The 26,470-nt window shown below is 42.6% G+C and overlaps 1 protein-coding gene across 1 annotated transcript in view; it reads left to right on the top strand.

Moving 5' to 3' along the window:
* The window catches only part of LOC126278918 (dipeptidase 1-like), a 620,416-nt gene that overhangs the window by 419,531 nt on the left and 174,415 nt on the right, over positions 1 to 26,470 (top strand). Inside the window, exon 10 of the mRNA XM_049979193.1 lies at positions 24,049 to 24,133. Within this exon, the coding sequence (XP_049835150.1) occupies positions 24,049 to 24,133 (85 nt within the window). The remainder of the gene's footprint in view (positions 1 to 24,048; positions 24,134 to 26,470) is intronic.

Genomic DNA, 26,470 nt, shown 5'->3' on the forward strand with positions numbered 1-26,470 from the left:
ACACGTTGCATTATCCTGCTGGTAGATGCCATCGTGCCAAGGAGAAACAAACAATATGTAGAGATACAGATAATCCCCATGGCTAGATGGATTCTTGGTTCGATCCATTGTGCCTTCGAGAACAATGAGATCACACAGGGAATGCGACGAACACATTCCCCTGACCAAAACGGCCGGGCGGTTGTCGTGCTATGTTTTCCTTTAAACATGTAATGAAGCATAAGATGCGATTTATCTACTGAGGGCATCAGTACTTCAATATAAAGGATCCCAGTTCCTAATTGGAGGGACATTTGGACTGTGCATTGACCGCATCGCACTGAAATTTAATGTTGGCTTTTACAGAAAACAGACGAAATAGAAATATGGCAATCTTGCTGTTTCCTAAATCAAGATTTAGTCGCAGAAAATAAACAGCGTATTGCCCTGTGTGGCACTATTCCTATTTCTATCTTAAGTGGACATCCCTGGTACAATACTGTCACTTTCACAAACGAGTTCTAAGAATACTATAGCGGTCACTTAGGTTTCGTTGCCTGGCCGATTCTGCATCTACAGCTATACTGCATAAACTATTTTACGGAAGAGAGAAATAACTCGTAACTCTGTCTTTTTCCTCCTTTGCCTGTTCCGTTCCGGAAACAGTGTGTGGCAGAACATATGAAAGAGCTCTAATTTACTTATTTTCTCGTCGTGGTCATTCTGCGAAAGATATAAGGATAAATACACTACTGGCCATTAAAATTGCTACACCAGAACACATGCTGATGATAAACGGGTATTCATTGGATAAAATATATTATACTAGAACTGACATGTGATTACATTTTCAAGCAATTTGGGTGCATAGATCCTGAGAAATCAGTACCCAGAACAACCACCTCTGGCAGTGTTAACGGCCTTGATACGCCTGAGAATTGAGTCAAACAGAGCTTGGATGGCGTGTACAGGTACAGCTGCCCATGCAGCTCTAACACGATACCACAGTTCATCAAGAGTAGTGACTGACGTATTGTGACGAGCCAGTTGCTCGGCCACCAGTGACCAGACGTTTTCCATTGGTGAGATATCTGGAGAATGTGCTGTCCAGGGGAGCAGTCGAACATTTTCTGTATCCAGAAAGCCCCGTACAGTACCTGAAACATGCGGTCGTGCATTGCCTGCTGAAATGTAAGGCTTCACAAGGATCGAATGAATGGTAGAGCCACGCATCGAAACACATCTGAAATGTAACGTCTAGTGTTCAAAGTGCCGTCAGTGCGAACAAGAGGTGACCGAGACGTGTAACCAATGACAGCACGTACCATCGCGCCGGGTGATACGCCTGTATAGCGATGACGAATACAGGCTTCCAATCTACGTTCACCGCGATGTCGCAAACATTGATGTGACCGTCATTATGCTGTAAACAGAACCTAGATTCGTCCGAAAAAAATAACGTATTGCCATTTATGCACCCAGGTTCGTCGTTGAGAACACCATCGCAGACGCTCCTGTCTGTGATGCAGCGTCAAGGGTAACCGCAGCCATAGTCTCCGAGCTAATAGTCCATGCTGCTGCAAACATCGTCGAACTGTTCGTGCAGATGCTTGTTGTCTTGCTAACGTCCCCATCTGTTGACTCAGGGATCGAGACGTGCCTGCTAGTGATGCGAGGCCTTTGAGATCCGGCACCCGCTTTCCGTATTACCCTCCTGAACCCACTGCTTCCATATTCTGCTAACAGTCATTGGATCTTGTCCAACGCGAGCAGCAATGTCGCGATACGATAAACTGCAATCGCGATAGGCTACAATCCGACCTTTATCAAAGTCGGAAACGTGATGGTACGCATTTCTCCTCTTTACACGAGGCATCACAACAACGTTTCACCAGGCAACGCCGGTCAACTGCTGTTTGTGTATGAAAAATCGATTGGAATTTTTCCTCATGTCAGCACGTTGCAGGTGTCGCCACCGGCGCCAACCTTGTGTGAATGCTTTGAAAAGCTAATCATTTGAACATCACGTCTTCTTCTTCCTGTCGGTTAAATTTCGAGTCTGTAGCACGTCATCTTCGTGGTGTAGCAATTTAAATGGTCATTAGTGTAATACATCCTCCGACTACTGCTGGAACATACTCTGTTGCAATTTCGTCACTAAAACTCTCTAAATAACACAAATCTAGTTATTTAACTATTGTTACTAGAGATTGGCCCCATGTCGAATGGCGCAGCTTTTGCTTGCCTGTTCTCTGTCTCTTCAATTAATCCAAACTCATAAATTTCTAAGAGTAGTGAATAATATTCAGTAATTCGTCTTACAGTAGTTTTCTGGGGCTCTGTTTTCGTTGAGGTGTTTCATTTTTTTCAGATTCTTCCAGTGCATGTCACCCTGCATTTTGCTTTTCTGACGTTTGATTTTATGTGGGCATTGCTATACCTCTGATATCTCAATGCGAAATCGATACCCTGCTTAATCCGCTACCAACGATCTTCCTGCGGCTGATAACCGGTGAGAACAGACTGACTCGTTGGCCTGGTAGCTGACGTCAAGCTGGTATACAGTATGCCCTCAGAGCCGCAGCAACACACTTCGAATCCTGCTGTGCTAAAGTCCCTAACTCGCTAACGCAATACCTTCATGACCTGGCTGTTTACTGGTTTTCGGCAGGACTATGTGCTGGATTGCTGTTGGTGTTGTTGACGGGATCATTCCCTTGGTCTGTCCTACAATTTGCGACATCTCGTTGCGAACTGACGTGGAGTATAAAGTGATAACAGTGTATCTATATTTTCTGTGTCGTACAGACTGTGTGACACGGTAGCAGGTGTAACAATCGTTACATTTAGGACCGCTCCAGAAGGTTCCTTCTAGGTATTTTACAGACTTCGCAGTTCCTAGTGATTATCACCTACAGCATAAGCGAAAGGCAGTGGAGCTCTTCCCCTGTTTATACCGACAACTGCCACTGCACAAGCATCCTCTCGATCACTTTGACCAAATGAGCATATTCGAGAAAATTAAAAGGAGCTATGATAAGATACATCATCTAGCGAAAGGACCTCTCAAACTGATGGTGAGCTAACAGATAATGCTGTCCAATTTCTGTCTTCCTCTCCTCTTGGAAAAATATGCAATGTCGCTGTTAAAACTTTAGCTCCGATTAACTGCCAACAAGAGACTACCGTCTGCGGTAGAGATCTCCTACGTTGTAACTTACTGATGTTCCTTGGTTATTGTGGTTCCGGCAATGTGTTCCTTCACAGTTTTTTGTAGTGTGCTGTTTTTTAAATTTTCTTCTTTCATGCGGTCTTTCTTTTCTTGTCTACTCTAGGTCTCAAATGTCAAGTACTGCAGTAAATGATGATAATGATGATTTATGAACAACTCACTGGCTGAACAAAGTACAGTACTTAAATTCAGCTAACAATCTCCGCCCCTTGGCGATATACAGGTTGTAAGTGCAGATATTTCTACAGAGGACGATGTATTTAACAACATTACGGCAGCATTTATATCATATGCAGACTATTAAGTACAGCTGTTACATGTCGTTTGTCTTTAGGTTGGTAGTACCTCGGATTACTTGTGGCAAAAACAGGCCATCAATGCTTGCGTTCCATTGGGCAGTAGGTCAGGTGTTGAAGTGTGAACGCGCACACGCAAAGTGTATACTGACAGGTCAAGTCCATTTAGTGGTGCAGTTACGATCGACCAGAAAAGGAATAACAATAATGTGTGTACATACTAAAGTACTAAATATAAAAATATTTGCTCTCACACTCGTTAGGGTCTGTATAATCTCAAAAGTTTTGGGTGTCACAGTACGACATTGATAATAACAACATGAAACCAATAAAATGGAAGGGCGTCACATACGATACGGCAAAGTCAGCGTGTGGTCAACAGTATGAATTTAATCTTTCTCTCTTTTTTCCGACAGCCGTTTTTCCTCATTTTTCCGTTCCAGTCTGGCGTCGCTGGACTCGAAATGGAAAAAAAATACTAAGAGCAGCACTTTGTGACTGCACGCAAGGAGAGGTATTTTTCATTCAGTGACGCCGCAAAATGTCCACAGCGGAGACGGCTGTAGGGGGCCGTTTGTAATCTCCTATTGGTGCAGAACGCGGACGAGAGCGGCCGCACGAGAATCCGATACAACCGCGGCGACCCAGGGCCGGTGGCGCGGATCGCGGATGAAAAATGCCCCCCTTGCTCCCCATCCTCCGCCCCCCCCCCCCCCCCTGTCCTCTGCTGGCGGCCTTTGTCCACATTGTCGGGCGCCAGCAACACGCGTCCCCAATCTGGGCGCGTCCGCGGCAGACGCCAGACGAGCGCTCATTTCCATAAAACGCGGGGTCACCCCGGCTCGCGAACGGCGGACCGCTGGTACACGGCGCTGCGACGTGCGTTCCTGCCACGCACGAGTGGATTGCTTCTTCCCGGGCTTCAATTTTGGGCCCCTGGAGTCCCCATCCAGGACGGCTTCTCTTTCTTCAGATATCAGAATGGGCGGTGTGTAACGGAGAACTGCGGACCGTAAATATAAATTCCGTGGGCGCTTCTGACATGTTTGTTGTCTGAGCACCAGTCTTCGCTCTCTCTCTCTCTCTCTCTCTCTCTCTCTCTCTTTCTTTCTTTCTCTCCTGACACACACATATACACATCCTCTACAGTTTACAGGTTCATAAACTCTTCTTTGGTTCAAAATGGCTCAGATCACTATGGGACTTAACTTCTGAGGTCATCAGTCGCCTAGAACTTAGAATTACTTAAACCTAACTAACCTAAAGACATCACACACATCAATGCCCGAGGCAGGATTCGAACCTGCGTCCGTAGCGGTCTCGCGGTTCCAGCGTCTGGAACGGCTCGGCCACATCGGCCAGCTCTTCTTTGGTGTAGAAGCAACTGTCAAGCATATATTGCATATACTACCCATGTTTGTGTTTCAAGTCAATTTTATCATCACTTAAATTATTCACTCACTGGGTATTCAGTCACTGGGTATGAGGTCGTTGATTTTTTTTTCATGAATCTCTCGCTAGTTTCTGGACCGCACTCAGCCCAAAGAGTGGGCATTGTAAGTCATTTTTTCCTTTTGTTATTACATTCGCATTGTACAAACTCGGCATTGTGAAGGAATTCATTTAACCAATTTTCTATTACAAACGAAAACAAAAAATTAACTTGCCTTTGCAGTGAAGTACAGAAAAAGTTCCATTTCCATGTATTCGTGAAGCTACGTTTGAAACTGTGAAACAGTCGTACAAAGAAATATACATAATGCACAAATGTTTTAAGTACAGTGTCCAAATTAAGAAACATGATCCAGTACAATTTCTATGCCTTGGGCGAAGGCTGCTTCGTTTCTCTGCAACGCGATTTTTTAATCGCTTCTATGGTAACGCCTTTTCATAGCTCTATAGGCGCATATCGTTTCTGCCTATAGCTGTCTGCGCTTCGCAGTTTATAACTGTCGAGACCTCTTCCTGGTGTCAGGGATTTCGTTAACTGACTAGACTGGAGGAATTTCTTAGCAACAGAGAGTAAATATATTAAAACTTCATGCATGACGCGGCATTTTTTGTCGTATCCAAGTGTTAATTACCTCATACCTCTTGACATGTGTGTCGCACAACGATCTACATCTATATTTACATGGATACTGTGCAAATCACATTAAAGTGCCTGGCAAAGGGTTCATCGAACCACCTTCACAATTCTCTGTTATTCAAATCTCGTATAGCGCGCGGGAAGAATGAACATCTGTATGTCTCCGGACGAGCTCTGATTTCCCTTATTTTATCGTAGTGATCGTTCCTTCCTATGTAGGTCGGTGTCAACAAAATATTTTCGCATTCGGAGGAGAATTTAATAAGAAGATTCCGTCGCAAAGAAAAAGCTTTTATTTTAATGATGCCCAACCGAAACCCTGTATCATTTCTGTGACACTCTCTCCCATATTTCGAGATAATGCAAAACGTGCTGCCTTTCTTTTAACTTTTTCGATGTACTCAGTCAGTCCTATCTTGTAAGGATCGCACATCGCGCAGCAATATTCTAAATGAGGACGGACAAGCGTAGTGTAGGCAGTCTCCTTACCAGGCCTGTTACATTTTCTAAGTGTCATGCCAAAAAAACCCAGTGTTCGGTTAGCCTTCCCCACAGCAAATATGTGTGTATGTACATTCAGCGACATATGTATATACCGCCAATGAAATTTATTGCGAATAGAGTTTGAAGAATAGAAGAAATTGATTTAATCTTCATATATCTGAGTGCTTATGACGTCACATCTCTTTACCTGTATGTCATGAAATGATATAGTTAAGTAGGTAATTCAACGGCATATGTAGATACTGTCTGCAAAATAACTTACGAATAGAGTGGATAGCAAATGAATAATAAATTTAAAAGTCATTCACAATGAGACAGTTTTTCACACATCTAATGTTTACGACGTCATACCTCGTGAACTATTAAGGCTACAAAAACATAATTTTGTAGGTGAGTTTGATGGTATATATGGATACTGTCTGCAAAATTGATTACGAATAAAATTGATGCCACAGAAGTAATAAATATGGACGTCATGCATGATGTGGCAGTTTTTCACGCATCTCGTCGTTTATAACGTTACATCTCCTGAGCTATTGTAGGTAGGTGAATCTCATCTCCCCCCCCCCCCCCTCCTCCATACACATAAACACACACACACCACACACACACATACACACACACACACACACACACACACACACACACACACACACACCGATTGTTACCTCACAGTATGGGACATGTGTACCGAGTTTGGTCGAAATCGGTTCAGTGGTTTAGGAGGCGGTGTTGAACACACACAAGTACTTACATCCATTTTTATAATATGTGTAATTGCTGTGATGCTAAATCATAATTAAACTTATAAGCGAGCAAATGTACTGTACTGTCAGAATCTTGTCGATTTGTTCAGCCGCTAAAAGTGTCGTCTAAATGGGTTCTAGGAGGGACACCACATTCTACCGTTATGATACGGTATTGTGCAATGACCATCTTCTTCCTCAATAGTATACTGTTTTTGTATAACCCATGCAGCTGAGGTACAGGTTCAGTTTAATTCATGTGGTCAGTTTCAAAATTACATCTTTTCATCTTCAGACGTACCTGGCTGTCTCAAAATTTCAAATAAATAAAAGAATTTCAACCGAATCAAACAAGATTTGCTGCGGAGTAGGCTTCTGTAACGCATAAATGATTGAAATGCTTTTCCTTAAATATACGCTTTAAAGGTCGTGAGCTCTAGTCACCATTGAGACTAGACATAGAGACTTGATGTTAGCCACGAGTGCCTTTAAGGCGACAATGACGCAGTTATCAACACCTCAGTGAGTCTGAACAGGGTCGACCAGTAGTGCTACTATAAGCTGGGTGTTCCTTCTGCGGCATTACGGAAAGACGTGGCAAGAATATAGCCACGGTAAATGATTGCAACCAGCGGTGGTCACATGGCACTACCGACAGGTAAGACCGTCGTGTTCGGAGTACGCCGCCGTTCTCATCGTACTGCATCTGAACCAGCAATGAGACGACCAGTTGCCACCACAGTTATACAGAGTACTGTTACAAATCGGTTACTTCTAGTAGAGTTCAAAGCCAGACGACCTGTAGCGTGCATTCCTTTGATCCCGAACCACCTCCAGTTCAACTTCAGTGTTGTCTAGCGAGAGCTTATTGGGGGTCTGTTGCGTTTTCTGGAGAAAGCTGTTTCTCCGTCAGTGCCAGTGACGACGGTGTGTTGATTAGAAAGAGGCACTTGAGTACCTGCAGCCACCCTGTTTGTGTGCTAGACACACTGGGCTTACACCTGGAATTTTGGTCTGGTACGAAAGCAGGAGCACTGTAGTTGTTATCCCACGCACCCTGCCTGCAAATTTCGCTGTCAGTCTTGGGATATTACCTGTTGCGCTGTCTTTCATGAACAACATTCCAGCGATTAATTTCCAACAGGATAACGCTCGCTCACGTACTGCTTTTGTAAACCAACATGCTCGACAGAGTGACAAACAATTGCCTCGGCCTTCTTCATCATGCTGTCTGTCTCTAATCGAGCACCATCGGATGACAACTCAGGCTGAAGCCAGAGATAAATTTAGCCGAAATTTTTCCAAAGGCACAGACGGTGTTTAGAAAGGATAGATTGCATGCAACCGGTGGTGGGGTGTTTATCGATGTTAGTAGTAGTTTATCCTGTAGTGAAGTAGAAGTGGATAGTTCCTGTGCAATATTATGGGTGGAGGTTACACTCAACAACCGAGCTATGTTGATAATTGGCTCCCTTTACCGACCACCCGACTCAGCAGAATTAGTGGCAGAACAACTGAGAGAATATTTGGAATACGTTTCACATAAATTTCCTCAGTATATTATAGTCTTAAGTGGAGATTGAAATTTACCATGCATAGACTGGGACACTCAGATGTTTAGGACGGGTGGTAGGGACAGATCGTCGAGTGACATTATCCTGAGGTCACTATCCGAAAATTACCTCGAGCAAGTAAACAGAGAACCGACTCGTGGAGATAACATCTTGGACCTACTTATAACAAACAGACCCCAAATTTTCGATTCTGTAAGTGCAGAAGAGGGAATCAGTGATTATAAGGTCGTTGAAGCATCCATGAATATGGAAGTTAATAGGAATATAAAAAAAGGGAGGTAGGTTTATCTGTTTAGCAAGAGTAATAGAAGGCAGATTTCAGACTATCTAACAGATCAAAGTGAAAATTTCAGTTCCGACACAAGACCCACCGTGGTTCAACAACAAAGTTAGAAAACTACTGCAAAAGCAAAGACAGCTTCCCTCCAACTTTAAACGCAGCCAAAACCTCTCAGACAAACAGAACCTAAACGATGTCAAAGTAAGCGTAAGGAGGGCTATGCGTGAAGCGTTCAGTGAATTCGAAAGTAAAATTCTATGTACCGACTTGGCAGAAAATCCTAGGAAGTTCTGGTCTTACGTTAAATCAGTAAGTGGCTCGAAACAGCATATCCAGACACTCCGGGATGATGATGGCATTGAAACAGAGGATGACACGCATAAAGCTGAAATACTAAACACCTTTTTCCAAAGCTGTTTCACAGAGGAAGACCGCACTGCAGTTCCTTCTCTAAATCCTCGCACAAACGAAAAAATGCCTGACATGGAAATAAGTGTCCAAGGAATAGAAAAGGAACTAGAATCACTCAACAGAGGAAAATCCACTGGACCTGACGGGATACCAGTTCGATTCTACACAGAGTACGAGAAATAACTTGCCCCCCTTCTAACAGCCCTGTACCGCAAGTCTCTAGAGGAACGGAAGGTTTCAAATGATTGGAAAATAGCAAATGTAGTCCCAGTCTTCAAGAGGGGTCGTGGAGCAGACGCGCAAAACTATAGACCTATATCTCTGACATCGATCTGTTGTAGAATTTTAGAACATGTTTTTTGCTCGAGTATAATGTCGTTTTTGGAAACCCAGTATCTGTTCTCAAGTAATCAACATGGATTCCGGAAACAGCGATCGTGTGAGAACCAACTCGCTTTATTTGTACATGAGACTCAGAAAATTTTAGATACAGGCTCCCAGGCGTTCGATACAGTTCCGCACTGTCGCCTGATAAACAAAGTAAAAGCCCACGGAATATCAGACCAGCTGTGTAGCTGGATTGAAGAGTTTCTAGCAAACAGAACACAGCATGTTGTTATCAATGGAGAGACGTCTACAGACGTTAAAGTGACCGCTGGCGTGCCACAGGGGAGTGTTATGGGACCATTGCTTTTCACAATATATACAAATGGCCTAGTAGATAATGTCGGTAGTTCCGTGCGGCTTTTCGCGGATGATGCTGTAGTATACACAGAAGTTGCAGCATTAAAAAATTGCAGTGAAATGCAATCTGTAGCGGATAGGTACTTGGTGCAGGTGGTGGCAACTGACCTTTAACATAGACTAATGTAATGTATTGCGAATACACAAAAAGAAGGATCCTTTATTGTATGATTATACACTCTTGGAACCTGAAAAATTGAAATAAGAACACCGTGAAGTCACTGTCCCAGGAAGGGGAAACTTTATTGACAAATTCCTGGGGTCAGATACATCACATGATCACACTGACAGAACCACAGGCACATAGACACAGGCAACAGAGCATGCACAATGTCGGCACTAGTACAGTGTATATCCACCTTTCGCAGCAATGCAGGCTGCTATTCTCCCATGGAGACGATCGTAGAGATGCTGGATGTAGTCCTGTGGAACGGCTTGCCATGCCATTTCCACCTGGCGCCTCAGTTGGACCAGCGTTCGTGCTGGACGTGCAGACCGCGTGAGACGACGCTTCATCCAGTCCCAAACATGCTCAATGGGGGACAGATCCAGAGATCTTGCTGGCCAGGGTAGTTGACTTACACCTTCTAGAGCACGGTGGGTGGCACGGGATACATGCGGACGTGCATTGTCCTGTTGGAACAGCAAGTTCCCTTGCCGGTCTAGGAATGGTAGAACGATGGGTTCGATGACGGTTCGGATGTACCCCAGAAGCAACAGTGTCCCTAATTTGCTGGCAAGTGGCGGTGCGTTCCCCTACGGCACTGCGTAGAATCCTACGGTCTTGGCGTGCATCCGTGCGTCGCTACGGTCCGGTCCCAGGTCGACGGGCACGTGCACCTTCCGCCGACCACTGGCGACAACATCGATGTACTGTGGAGACCTCACGCCCCACGTGTTGAACAATTCGGCGGTACGTCCACCCGGCCTCCCGCATGCCCACTATACGCCCTCGCTCAAAGTCCGTCAACTGCACATACGGTTCACGTCCACGCTGTCGCGGCATGCTACCTGTGTTAAAGACTGTGATGGAGCTCCGTATGCCACGGCAAACTGGCTGACACTGACGGCGGCGGTGCACAAATGCTGCGCAGCTAGCGCCATTCGACGGCCAACACCGCGGTTCCTGGTGTGTCCGCTGTGCCGTGCGTGTGATCATTGCTTGTACAGCCCTCTCGCAGTGTCCGGAGCAAGTATGGTGGGTCTGACACACCGGTGTCAATGTGTTCTTTTTTCCATTTCCAGGAGTGTATGATAGTGGAACAAACACTGGTAGCAGTTACTTCTGTAAAATACTTGGGAGTATGCGTGCGGAACGATTTGAAGTGCAATGATCATATAAAATTAATTGTTGGTAAGGCGGGTACCAGGTTGAGATTCATTGGGAGAGTCCTTAGAAAATGTACTCTATCAACAAAGGAGGTGGCTTACAAAACACTCATTCGACCTATATTTGAGTATTGCTCATCAGTGTGGGATCCGTACCAGATCGGGTTGACGGAGGAGATAGAGAAGATCCAAAGAAGTGCAGCGCGTTTCGTCTCAGGGTTATTTGGTAACCGTGATAGCGTTACGGAGATGTTTAGTAAACTCAAGTGGCAGGCTCTGCAAGAGAGGCGCTCTGCATCGCGGTGTAGCTTGCTCGCCAGGTTTCGAGAGAGGGCGTTTCTTGATGAGGTAGCGAATATATTGCTTCCCGCTACTTATACCTCCCGAGTAGATCACGAAGGTAAAATTAGAGAGATTCGGAGTCTTTCAGACAGTCGTTCTTCCCGCGAACCATACGCTACTGGAACAGAAAAGGGGGTAATGACAGTGGCACGTAAAGTGCCCTCCGCCACATACCGTTGGGTGGCATGCTGAGTATAAATGTAGATGTAGATGTAGTTGTAGGCCTTATCCACAACCAGTATTAACTGCCACTGTATTGACCGTCCAAGTGCAATGAAGTATGGAAGTCTGCCCTACGAACGGACATTCGGCACCTATATAACACAATACACTCAAGTTTTCATGTTTAAATTCAACATTCTGGCAGGTAAACCGGTTATTGATGTATCAGCGCTTACATTAACATTTCATCTTGCAAGGTTAACAACTTAAATATATTATCTAGGCAAAAGTATTTCCGAAATTGTATTACTCCACATTAATAATTTTTTGATGGTGCCACTTTTTTCCGTGGGTGTAGTTTTTGATATATCTCTGAAAAGTCTCCACTCCGGTGACGTCTACTCAAAAATTGCCCTGACAGTGAAACTCTGTATCCAGATTTGAATCTCCCGTGGTAAATTTGATTACAATCGCTCACTTCATTGGAAACAACAGACACCCTCTGAAACGTAATTAGTACTCTCTTGATCCGTCCACCTCCATAGCTGTGTGGTCAGTGTAGATGACTTGCAAGTGTAGGACCTGGATTCGATTTCCGGTACTGCCAAAGACTTTTTTTTTCTTGGGTGTACTGGTACAGGAGTGTCCTCAACCTCTTGAAACGAACTGAGGTTGAGAAGTGGCGGCAAAACGACCGGGAGAGAGGTATGCTGGCCACATAACCCTCTATACCGCGGCCGAAGACGCCGCAAGGCATCGTATGACAGGGCGTCTGGTAGAAAACCCTTGGTCTTCCCAGGTCTGGATGACGAGTTCGTTACACTCTTGATCAACACTACAACACTTGTACCAAAAATGTTGAATAACTAAACTTTAAATTTTCATAATGCCGACGCATATGTACTCTTCCTTTTAACGAAAATGTGCACATTTAAGACTGCTAAAAGTAGAGACGGTATTACAGTGCTTGCATGTCTGCAGGACTGTCTCTGCACACATATAGATAACGACGTATGGATGGTTTGGTCTGTCCGTAAAGCGTGTAGGGGGCCTACAGGTTGCTGAGGTGGCTAGGATGACCGGTTACGACAAGCGGGGAATCCAGCTTCGAAACCTGGTCCGGCATAAATTTTCAATGTCGTCATTCCATTAAATAGCTTAAAACTGTTCGTATTTGTATTTGTGAATACATTTCCTGTACCTACATCAAGGTAAAATATGTTACTTACAAGGGAAACTCCCGAGCGCTGCCCCTCAGATTTAGTGGCAAGATGACCCAGTGGGTAGCCCGTCGAAAACAGAACACAGATCAAGCATGAAAACAGGAAGAAGGTGTATTGGACTGTGAAAAAGAAGCGAAAAAGAAACAGTGAACGGTCCAAGCTAAAGATGTCCAACATCGAGTGAATCTGAATTGTATTTGCTTCGTGATTATGTGTTCACTAAGATATGAACTGTCACTCCGGTCATTGGTGTGTCTGTTCGCTGTATTCACATTTGTGTCTGTGTCGTGGTGTAACATCTATTTGCAGCAGCGAGGTGTAAAAAAGGTACTCCCAGACGTACATACCTCCTATTTGTTTTACACAAGTACCACATGTTATCACACTTTCATTCCATTTTGTACGTTTACACCCATTAATTCCTTTGTTGTGAGATATTTCACATCCGTATATTTGTTTTTTGTTTTTATTTCTGTGAAAGGTCAATGACGTAACACGGCTGCACGTCAATGATCAGTTTTGGAAAAACAGAAATGTTGCTCTAGGGAGATTTCAACATGTTACCCCCGCTTTGCAGTCCAACACCGTGACCACACAAACACGTCACCGTTCTTGCAAAATGCTCGATGCTGCACATCTTGAGCTTGCGCATTTTTCTGTTTGCATTTTAGTTCCTTTTCGCAGTTTGGTACAACATTTTCATATTTTCATGTATTATTTGTGTTCAGTTTACGACGGAATATCCACTGGGCCACATTACCAATAAATCTGAAAGCGGTGCATTGGGGAGTTTTCCTTCTTAGAAATGGTGACCTAATTTTTAGTTTTTGCTACTGAACAAGTTTTCACTGTTTAATATAAGCCTATCGAAAAAATTTCCTGTAATGGGTATTTTTTCTGTCATCTTAGACGATATTAGATTATATCCATTTACTACATCTACATCTACATGATTACTCTCCAATTCACATTTAAGTGCTTGGCCGAGGGCTCATCGAACCACAATCACACTATCTCTCTACCATTCCACTTCCGAACAGCGCGCGGAAAAAACGAACACTTGTTCGAGCTCTGATTTCTCTTATTTTATTTTGATGATCATTCTTACCTATGTATGTTGGACTCAACAAAATATTTTCGCATTCGAAAGAGAAAGTTGATGACTGAAATTTCGTAAATAGATCTCGCCGCTACGAAAAACGTCTTTGCTTTAATGACTTCCATCTGCACTCGCGTATCATATCTGCCACACTCTCATCCCTATTAGGTGATAATCCAAAACGAGCTGCCCATTTTTGCACCCTATCGATGTCCTCCGACAATCCCACCAGGTAAGGATCTCACACCGCGCAGCAATATTCTAACAGAGGACGAACGAGTGTAATGTAATCTGTCTCTTTAGTGGACTTGTTGCATCTTCTAAGTGTCCTGCCAACGAAACGCAACCTTTGGCTCGCCTTCCCCAGAATATTATCTATGTGGTCTTTCCAACTGAAGTTGTTCGTGATTTTAACACCCAGGTACTTAGTTGAATTGACTGCCTTGAGAATTTTACTATTTATCAAGTAATCGAATTCCAACGGATTTCTTTTGGAACTCTTGTGAATCACCTCACACTTATCGTTATTTAGCGTCAACTGCCACCTGCCACACCATACAACAATCTTTTCTTAATCGCTTTGCAACTGATACTGTCTTCGGATGACCTTACTAGACGGTAAATTGCAGCATCATCTGCGAACAACCTAAGAGAACTGCTCAGATTGTCAACCAGGTCATTCATATAGATCACGAACAACAGAGGTCCCAGGGCGCTTCCCTTGGGAACACCTGATATCCCTGCAGTTTTACTCGATGATTTGCCGTCTATTACTACGAACTGCGACCTTCCTGACAGGAAATCACTAATCAAGTCGCAGAACTGAGACGATACCCCATAGGCCCGCCGCTTGATTAGATGTCACTTGTGAGAAACGGTGTCAAAAGCTTTCCGGAAATCTAGAAATACGGAATCAACTTAAGATCCCCTGTCGATAGCGGCCATTACTTCGTGCGAATAAAGAGCTAGCTGCGTTGCACAAGAATGATGTTATCTGAAACCATGCTGGTTACGTATCAATAGATCGATCCATTCGAGGTGATCCATAATGTTTGAATGCAATATATGCTCCATGCTATTAAGGAAGCCACTTCTTCATTGTGTGTAGGCTCTACTCATTGTCAAAAGACTATTCAGAATACATATTTTGAGGGTGTTCTAAAAGTAATGCCTTTGAATTTTTATTTGAAAGCTCTTAATGCTTTTTAAATAAAACCAACATTACTAACATACTACATCTTTATTCTGAAGCCTACATATTTGCAGCTCTCTGCCAGTATATGGCTTCGAATTATAGTGTGTAAGATATCGGTGTGTAACATAACAACGTCCGTGTGTGAGGAACAGCGTGTTGTAATCGAGTTTCCAATTCTAAGAGTTCGCCCACATACGCAACACCCTATCCTTCAGTGTGATAATCCCAGACCACACACCAGTTCTGAGGCATCTGCAGCACACGACGTCTCGAGCTTACTATCATTGACCATCCTCCCTTAAGTTGCGACTTGGTCCCATACGAGTTTCATCTGCTTCGTGGTGAGGTGAAGTCGAACATTTTACAGCGAGGGCGTCAACAAATTGGGCTCTCATTGGAAGAAATGTATTCGTCACAAGAGTGACGATATTGTTGTTGTTGTAGTCTTCGGTCCTGCGACTGGTTTGATGCAGCTCTCCATGCTCCTCTATCCTGTGCAAGCTTCTTCATCTCCCAGTACCTACTACAGCCTACATCCTTCTGAATCTGCTTAGGGTATTCATCTCTCGTTTTCCCTCTACGGTCTTTACCCTCCACTCTGCCCTCCAATACTAAATTGGTGATCCCTTGATGCCTCAGAACATGTCCTACCAACCGATCCCTTTTTCTAGTCAAGTTGTGCCACAAACTCCTCCCCAATTCTATTCAATACCTCCTATTAGCCCTGTGATCTACCCATCTAATCTTCAGCATTCTTCTGTAGCACCACATTTCGAAAACTACTATTCTCTTCTTGTCTAAACTATTTATCGTCCCTTTTTCACTTCCATGCATCGCTACACTCCATACAAATACTTTCAGAAACGACTTCCTGACAAATCTATACTCGATGTCAACAAATTTCTCTTCTTCACAAACATTGTAATTCTGTCAGAGACAGCAAAGGACTTGCATGAGCAGTTGAACGGAATGGACTGTGTCTTGAAAGGTGGATATAAGGTGAATGTATAGTGACGATACTTACAAGTAGATATTTTAGACGAGAAGAATAAAGATGCACAATGTTAATAATGTTTGTTTTATATGAAAAGTTTATGAGTCCTCACACAAAAAATTCGTTTTAGCACCTCGTGGTACATTACTGTACTAAGCTTACCTGAATTCTGTGACTTTGTCGCATGCAACTGCTATTTAGCTTCTGATTCCTGTAAAGTGTTTGCCGTATAATGGATAATGGATGAAGAATTGTAGTCTATAGAAAACAAAAATACATACAGCCAGAAAATTTCGTGCTCTGTCTTGTAAGCAAGTAGTGACAAACGCGAAAGACATGTACTGTACAACCCGTTAACCTTTCTTCAAATTATTCCGTCTCACAACAGAGTACTTAATTTTCCATTACGCCGCTCTAACAGATGCTTCAGTTGCAATATATGCATCGCAAATAACTACGGCGAGTAGAGATGTAATAATAACAGTAAAGGCAGGAATATTAAAAATGTAGTACCGGGAGCTTCCTTTAGCGTCGGTTTTCTGTGAGTTTCCAGTGACAGGTTGCGGATTCGTGTAGTCGATGCTTTCAGCGTCGTATTGGTCTATATTAAAAAAACGTATTCTCGTCTTGCGTGACCCAGCGTTGGGGTTTCCCCTCACGATACAGCCACTTGTTTAAAGTTCACTATGGGTTGCGAAAACTTTACTGTCGTAAATCTGTTCAGCAGGACATATGAAGCACGGCTGTTGGTAGCCAGAACGTTATGTCACACATCGCTGAATATCCATTCTCACGTAGTCTTCTCAGCTGTCATCTAAGTTCCTCTACGACAGCAGTTATGTCCTACAGGCAGTATATTATGGATATACATTCCTTCATACTTCAGAATAACACTGTGTAAATCACGAGTATTTAAAATTTAATGCCTCTTCTGTATACAATATTTCGCTTGCATTTTCCCAAGCGCATCAGTTTATATTAAAATATTCTCTTCCACACGATTATTTTCTTTATTGTCCGTGTTAAGCTGTTGCGATAAATGGACTTGAGAGAAAAACGCTCCTTGGTTGCGGAATTTTTACATTAGCCACTTTAAGTATAGTAATTGTTTCAATCTGTAACGTGAGAACATTAGATCCTGTTTCTAACACAACATTTTCATTACTTGATTATAGAGGTTTGAGATATGGGTATCTTTGCTACCTGATCAACTGTTCCAAATGTCAGTGAATCGTGGTAAAGATTTGGAGTATGTGTAACAAGCCACAGTTTGGATGGGAAAGATAAATAATTTTATCGATGTTTTGCTGGAAAACACAAGTTGCTGTTTCGTTTTAATTTGAAGGTATTGTCACCTTATGCGAAGAATTGATAGCGTGCTTTTTTTAATTAATAAACCACCCAGTGAAATTCCTGTAGGTGGAAACTTAAATACGTGTAGTGTAGTGACTCATTGTTTAATTCAACCAGAGCTATTCTTAGATACGGAAAATTTATGCAGCTTGCTAGTATTCGATTTGTATTTGAAATTATACATTTAATGATACTGTTTTGCGATTGAAATTTACAAGCCCAGGTTCGAATGTAGACGCCTATAACCGACTCGCGTTTACGAGAACGACTGTTGAAATATGCCTCCGGTCATCCAGATCTAGGTTTTCCGTTATTCTTCTCCATCACTCTGCCAGAATGATTACTTTGGAAAGAGGATAGGCGATTTCCTTTCCTTTCGCATCCTTCCCACACAAAACAACTAGAGCTCCATCTCTAAGGAGCTCATCGGCAACAGGATGATAAACCATAATCTTATTTCCTTCCTTCCTTCCTTATTTTCATCTTTCAACGCCTATAGTTTTATTCCCAACGGTCTTCTCATTAGTTTTATTTCTATGTTTTTCCAATCTCGTCATCTCAGAGCAGCATTTTCGTCAAATCAGTAAGTAAATCCGCCGTCAATCTGAAGACTGGTATGAAGAGCACAGTACTTTAACGGTTATTGGTTTCACATCCCTGTCTTCTTGCGACCTTTGAACTGACTTACAAAACCAGTAGTCCTCCATTACTTATTCCGCATTAAGTAGAAAAGATATTTATGGGGAACTTCAATAGGAGAAGTAATCGTTGAATGGAATCATCCTGAAATATCAAGGAATCGATAATTTGGTAACTAGCGCGAATTTAGGTCTAAAAATTATGATTGGAGACCACTGCTTAACTACAGTAACAAGATGAGGAACCAGGTCGAAGTAGTGATTTAAAATTTCTATGAAGGCCAGGATTCGAATGCGCGTCTCCTGCTGATTAGACTGATGTACCAATCGCTGCACCACCCAGACACTGCAGCTAATGTCACTGCACGGATTACTCTAGTACGTTTTCCTCCTTAATACAAACTCCAGTTTACTCCTCATCCCGTTTTAATGTTCCTCTCCTTAAGCAGTATTCGAGTTTGTATTGGGGAGGGAGACATACTGGTGTGATCCGTGCACCTGCGTTAGCATCTGACTAGTGAGTAGGACAACAAGATTCGATTGTCAGCCTTGGTACAAATTTTAATTCATTGCTTCCGCCTGTATACGTGATCATAGATAAAGCTGAGACTACATACGTCTCTGAACATATAACTACATATGACCATATCACCGAGCGAGGTGGCGCAGTGGTTAGCACACTGGACTCGCATTCGGGAGGACGACGGTTCAATCCCGTCTCCGGCCATCCTGATTTAGGTTTTCCGTGATTTCCCTAAATCGTTTCAGGCGAATGCCGGGATGGTTCCTTTGAAAGGGCACGGCCGATTTCCTTCCAAATCCTTCCCTGTCCCGAGCTTGCGCTCCGTCTCTAATGACCTCGTTGTCGACGGGACGTTAAACGCTAACCACCACCGCCACATATTACCATATCAAATTTCAGACGGATGTATACTGTAGGTGTTATGCAGATATGAAGTGGATTGAAAGGAAAAACAAGTGTGGAGAGCATCATCAAAGCAGTCTTCCGACTGTGGACCATAAATAGCAACAAAAACTCAGTGTCAGCTGGACCAATAGTTTCAACATGAACTCCAAACCACGGTGCAATGGAGGGTTATCCACATTTGTAAGGCATCGGTTTCGACTGAGGGCACACGTTTGGCGACCACCAAAAATTCCTGCTATAATTCGGAATGGCTGCGCCGAATAGATCTGCAAAAAAGCTTTCCGATATTGTTGGCAACGAAATCATACACTGATGTCGACGAATGGAGTACATTTGTTGAAACCAATTTTCCGAAACTGGTTCCAGAAAAACGCTTAGTGTTTGTTAGAATTATGCAAGTAGTTAGAAGTGAAAACGTAAGATTTCCTAGATGTACCCGGAGGCAGAGGAAAAACTTTTCTCATTTCGCGTATTTTGGCAACCACGCGATTACTGAAGCACCAAAATGAAATATCAGCAAGAACTCTCCAAATTACTCCAGAAATGACAACTCGTTATATGGGATGAGTGTACTACGGGGCCCCAAAAGTCGTTGGAATCCCTTCATCGTACACTCAAAGACTTCGGGGAAATGAAAACCTTTTCAATAGCTCATTTATTTTGTTGTCTAGTGATTTTTGACAAACTCTATCAGTTATATTGCTTTAAACAGCCACTGACAAACTTAACGGATGTCACAAATCACCTCTTTTGTGGTGGTAGGTACACAAACTGACTTTAAATAACGATGTACATGTACAACAGTAACATTATGCATGTACTGAACGTTTGGTACAACAATTGTTGGGTAATGGGAATAGCAAAATGGCAGCCAGTGAATCCACACAACGTATCACATTTGCCAACAAACTTCTGTAAGATTACAGCAACCACAAACGAATTAATTCCCAAAGTTTTTTTCAAATATCCCCCAGAATTACAAAAATCATTAGTGGCACAGCGTACGTGCTATGTTGCCAGCTCAGTATACGAAACGAAACACCAGGTGAAGCAACGACGTGTCTGTCCATTGACACTGCCATGTATCAAGATGAAGTTGTCACTTATCCAATTAAATTCTTGAATTAAGTGCATTTAGAAGGTATACTGTCACACGCTTTAAAACTGAAAATTATCGTGCGTCCCTTTTCTTTCCGAAACATACATGTACCATGACTTGGTAAAGGCATCAGGCTTTCAGTAAAAAATATGATGAACAATGCAAGATGGGAAATTTTCTGGAGGAGACGTGCCGTGGCAAAGCATCCCAATGATTCTTATAGCTATGCCATTGGAATGTAATCGTTTGCAGTTTCTGGTGCGACGCTTATTTGCAGTGACCATCAAGAAAGTACAGGGAGAGTCACTACAGATATGTGTGCTAAATTAGGCTGATCCATGCTTCTCATACAGTCGGCTAAAAAACTTGCGAATATAAAAGCTGTTCAATAAATAAAATTTAAACGAGAAAACCTTTCTTTCTTTGCCTGGCACTGCAACGCATACTAGGTACCCGCTAGTATAGAAAATACATTGAATAATTCAAGTTACGTGTATGTGCTATTCTGAGATGACTAGATTAACACAAGATAGAAAATGTTGGCGGACCGCATCAAAATGGTCTGACACAGACGTGCCAAGGAAAACAAGGTAAACTTTTTTAATAGGTAACCCTAGGCACGACATGGAGACACCTTTAGTACCACATAACTGGTAGCTAAAAAGATATAAAAAGAATTCATATGAAAATGTAAATGCGAGTATTAGTTGAGGACCAATTGGATGAAAATAAGTGTGGGTTTAGGTCTCTTAGAGGTTGTCAGGACCAGATCTTTAGCTTACGGCAATTAATGGAGAAGTGTTATGAGTGGAACAGGGAATTGTATCTATGCTTTATATATCTAGAAAAGGCATATGACCGGTTTCCTAGGAGGACGTTATTGTCTGTTCTATGAGATTATGGAATAGGAGGAATACTTTTGCTAGCAATTAAAGGTCTTTACATGGATAGTCAGGCAGCAGTTAGAGTTGACAGTAAACTGAGTTCATGGTTCAGAGTAGTTTCAGGGGTAAGACAAGGCTGCAACCTGTCTCCACTGTTGTTCATATTATTTATGGATCATATGTTGAAAACATTAGACTGGCTGGGTGATATCAAGATATGTGAACACAAAATAAGCATTCTTGCATATGCGGATGACTTAGTTGTGATGGCAGATTCGATTGAAAGTTTGCAAAGCAATATTTCAGACCTATATCAGAAACGTAAGGACTATGATATGAAGATTAGCATCTCCAAAACGAAAGTAATGTCAGTGGGAAAGAAATATAAACGGATTGAGTGCCAAATAGGAGGAACATAGTTAGAACAGGTGGACAGTTTCAAGTACTTAGGATGCATATTCTCACAGGATGGCAACATAGTGAAAGAACTGGAAGCGAGGTGTAGCAAAGCTAATACAGTGAGCGCTCAGTTACGATCTACTCTTTTCTATAAGAAGGAAGTCAGTAGCAAGACTAAGTTATCTGTGCACCGTTCAATCTTTCGACCAACTTTGTTGTATGGGAGCGAAAGATGGGTGGATTCAGGTTACCTTATCAACAAGGTTGAGGTTACGTATATGAAAGTAGCTAGGATGATTGCAGGTACTAGTAGATGGGAACAGTGGCAGGAGGGTGTCCACAGTGAGGAAATCAAAGAAAAACTGGGAATGAACTCAATAGATGTAGCAGTCAGGATGAACAGGCTTAGATGGTGGGGTCATGTTACACCCATGGGAGAAGCAAGGTTACCCAAGAGACTCATGGGTTCAGTAGTAGAGGGTAGGAGGAGTCGGGTTAGACCAAGGAGAAGGTACCTGGATTCGGTTAAGAATGATTTTGAAGTAATAGGCATAACTTCAGAAGAGGCACCAACGTTAGCACTGAATAGGGGATCACGGAGGAATTTTACAAGGGGGCTATGCTCCAGACTGAACGCTGAAAGGCATAATCAGCCTTAAATGATGATGATGTAAATGGGAGCAAACTTTCCTGACTAAGGGATTTTTCAGTGTGAGAACGTGTAGTCTATAAGGGCGGACTGATTTATATTAGGATGGCGCAGAAGTTCGTAGCGTTTTCCCATAAGTTTAATAAACACAACAGATACGCACAACAGAGACTTTAGTCACCAATAACATCCTCTACTTCGCTATTTGCAGCAGTCTGCCAACGCTTGTGTAACTTTTCTATTCCGCGATTGTATAAATCAAGTGGTTTTAAGGCGAAGAACACCTCCAGCCTTGTCCGAAGCGCATTTTCACCAGGAAAGAAGGTTTCCTAAAGATCGTTCGGTAGGGAGAGAGGAAAAGGTGAAATTTTGAGGGCATAAGATCACGTGAATAAAGAGGGTGCCGAAAGACTCCGCAACCCAACTCCCGTTTAATATTTTCTGTCAGCCTAACAGAATTTAGGCGGACCTGATCGTGGAGTAACATCACTTCATGCATTCTTTCTGATCGTTGTTCCTGGACTGTGACCGAATTGTTGAAAATATATGTCGGCAGTGATGGTTACATCTCGGGGAAGCAGTTCGTTGTACATCACGCGCTCACTGTTCCATCGGATGAATAACATTATCATATGTGGATGCCCGCAAGTCTTTGTACGGCGAGTTGCCGCTTTGTTTGCGCTCAACTATTCCTTTCTTTTTCTTATATTAGCATAAAGACACCATTTATCGTCACCCGTAACCATACAGGATAGTAATGGTTGGTGTTGTTCACGAGGAAGTTGATGACGAGCAAGCAGATTTGCATATATTGCCTCCGGCAGATTTTTGTGATTTTTGCTCAGAACATACAATACCCATACAACCTTCCCTATTGCATGCAAATTTTGCAAGATGGTGGTATGATCACAGTTCGTCACATTTGCCAGTTCTCCAGTACAATGACGTGGATCTTTTCCAATTAATGCGTTTAAACGATCTTCATCCAATCTTGAAGGTCTCCCTGAACGTGGAGTGTCATTAATGTCAATACGAACCTTCTTAAAACGACAAAACCATTTTCTTGCGGTCCTCTATCCGGTGGCATTATCCCCATACCCGTCACAAATATTTCGTACTGCCTACACTGCTGTCAACCCTCCACTGGACTCAATAATAAGAGTATGCAGGAAATGCTCCCATTTCTCCAACTGACATTACATTTCCTACCGTACACAACTCCACTCACTGTCTCCAAATGACAGTATGTGAAATCAAATAGCAACAGAGAGCTACAAAAAACTGACAATCTATAAATAAACCAACAGCAACCGGAGTAGCAAGATGCAAAACCAAAACGCTCCGAACATATATGAGAACCTAATATTTTGACTGTTACGCTGTAAAATGACAATGGCGTTTCTATTGATTTACTTTTACTTTGCTATAAGTCTTCCTCTCTGTTCTCCAGATAATCCATGATTGAGTATTACGTACTACTGGAGAGAGTTGTCCTAACGAATTAAGACGTATGCTGTTTCCATTTCTACTTTTAGCAACCTTGGAAGTTGGTTGTAAAATTTTATGCCTGAAGACAAACATGATTTGTATTTTTTAACAGTAGGTTCAGTTATTCCATGGCTCTTGTGCGAGATATAATTATAGATTTTCTTACTAATGGGCCCAACAGATTGGCAGATGCTGCAGGAAGAACCCCAACTTTATAAACAGATATTTGCGTTGAGCCCAGAATGTATTTTTGGTTATTATTATTAGTATTATGATCTTTTTCTGTAGTTTAAAACTGAGACCATGTTCTGTGTTTGGATATTCTTTGGATACATCCCACAGCTAAGTGTCGAGTGTGTGTGTGTCAGTGTGCTCGCACATGTGTGCATCACCAGTGTGCCGCTGTTGCAGGCCCAGAATGGCGGCGTGGTGATGCTCAGCTTCTACAACGACTTCCTCACCTGCTCCCCTGCCGCTCGCATGGAGGACGTGATGCGTGAGTACCCATCCATATTTTCCTGTTATTTGGTAGTGGTAGGTTCCTATGGGACCAAACCGATGAGGTCATCGCTCTCTAGGCTTGCATACTACTTAATCTAATTTAAACCAACTTATGCTAAGGGCAACACACACAATCACGCCCGAGAGAGGGCTCGAGCCTCCGATAGGAGTAGCCGCGCGAACCCTGGCAAGGCGCCTCAAACCACGCTGCTAACCCGAGCGGCTTTCTGTTATTGCCTACTCAAAAATTTTCCTCTACAACAGAGTGGTCCGATCTAGGCGGTATCTTAAAAACAGCGAGATTTAATAGTACGTCGTTAACAACAGCGAAATGACTCTATGGTTCCTTCAAAATGATTATAACAACAGCTGAGGCTTTCCTCACGGAAATGAATGTGTCATCCTGTAACCTCTTTATCATGGTTGATAATCAACAGGGTAAGCATTGAATTTAATGTGTTAACTTAGATCAACACACATTTACACGACATACCGTTGGCAAATTACTTATCACGCAAAGTGCAATTTGATTTCAAGAAGTAGATGGTGATTCAAAAATGATTGATAAACTTCAGTTGTTTATTAAGGACAAAGTATAAACGATATAAACCCGTTGCGCGTATTATTGGACAGAGGAAGGTTCAAGGTCTTATGCTCGCAAAGACAGTAGACCATAAATTCCACATGAGCACCATGCGTTGTTCGAGAAACATAACAAATGTAGTTTACTCTATTCCTCACACGAATTACAGGTATATTTTTATTGAAACGACAGCTTCAGCACTTGGATTTCTCAGCTCTTTAAATAGTTCTGTCATAGGTGGGACGAAGACTAATTCTTTTATGTACCACCACAGAAATAACTAGCAAATTTGAGGTTTGGTGAATACGGAGGCCAAAAGTAATCAACAATATCTGTGTCCGTCTCCTCCAGTCCGAAGTTGTGGGATGGTGTTGTTAAGATGCCCCTGCACCTCAATGCGAAAGTAAGGTGGAGCGCCTTCGTGCATAGAAATGAAATCATCGGAATCTTCGTGAAATCAGGAAACAATAAATTTTGCTGCATATCCAGGTGTATCATTCATGCCACAGTTTCGTCCACAAGAAAGGAAGTCCAAACCTTCGTCAACTGGAACAGTACAATATACATGCAGTTTCAGTAAATTTCTTTTATGTTCGACAACGACGCCAGGAGTTTGTGACCCCAAATTCCCACTTTGTTGTGGTTTTTATTCACTAAATAGATGAAACGACTCAAATGCAAAATTCGTACCTTCTGTTGTGATCGCCGAGACATAATTCCTGCAGTTATTGTGAATTGTAAGGCTTCATATGCAGGCGTCGTTTAAGAACAGGTCACACCGTAGTTAGAGATCTAGTGGACTCCCGAGCTCTTCGTATGAACGCATCTCGGACACGGTCGACGTTTTCATCACACTTGCGTGGCCGACCAGTACTCTTCCCTTTGCATACGCAACCAACTTCCAAGAATTTTGTATGTCGTAAAAGGCTGCTTCTTCGTGAATCGACGGTGGAATGCAAGTTGCTAGAAGAATGGATTAACTTCACTCAAATTCCAATGCACAAAATGATTTCTCTGGTGTTACAGTCGACATGTTGTTACAAACAAACAACGAGGCTGGGGAAGGAGTAGAAGAAAATGTTACAGGAGAATATGGGCTGGGGACAAGGACTAACAGAGGAGAAAGACTAACTGAATTTTGTAACAGGTTTTAACTAGTAATAGCGAATACTCTGTTCAAGGGTCACAAGATGAGAAGGTATACTTCAAAATGGCCGGGAGATACGGGAGGATTTCAGTTAGATTACATCATGGTCAGACAGAGATCCCGAAATCAGATACTAAATTGTAAGGCTTACCCAGGAGCAGATACAGACTCAGATCACATCATAGTAATGATAAAAAGTAGGCTGAAGATTAAGACATTAGTCAGGAAGAGTCAATACGCAAAGAAGTGGGATTCAGAAGTACTAAGGAATGACGAGATACGGTTGACGTTCTCTAAGGCTATAGATAAAGCAATAAGGAATTGCTCAGTGGGCAGTACAGTAGAAGAGGAACGGACATTTCTAAAAAGGGCCATCACAGAAGTTCGGAAGGAAAACATAGGTACAATGAAGGTAACTGCGAAGAAATTTTGGGTAACAGAAGAAAAACTTCAATTGGTCGATGAAAGGAGGAAGCAACGGAATATTCAGGGAACCTAAGGAATACAGATATGCAAGTCGCTTTGGAATGAAATGAATAGAAAGTGCAGGGAAGCTAAGATGAAATGGCAGCAGGAAAAATGTGAAGACATTGCAAAAGAAA

This window comes from Schistocerca gregaria, chromosome 6 (genome assembly GCF_023897955.1).
Source record: "Schistocerca gregaria isolate iqSchGreg1 chromosome 6, iqSchGreg1.2, whole genome shotgun sequence".
In the NCBI taxonomy this organism is placed as follows: Eukaryota; Metazoa; Arthropoda; class Insecta; order Orthoptera; family Acrididae; genus Schistocerca; species Schistocerca gregaria.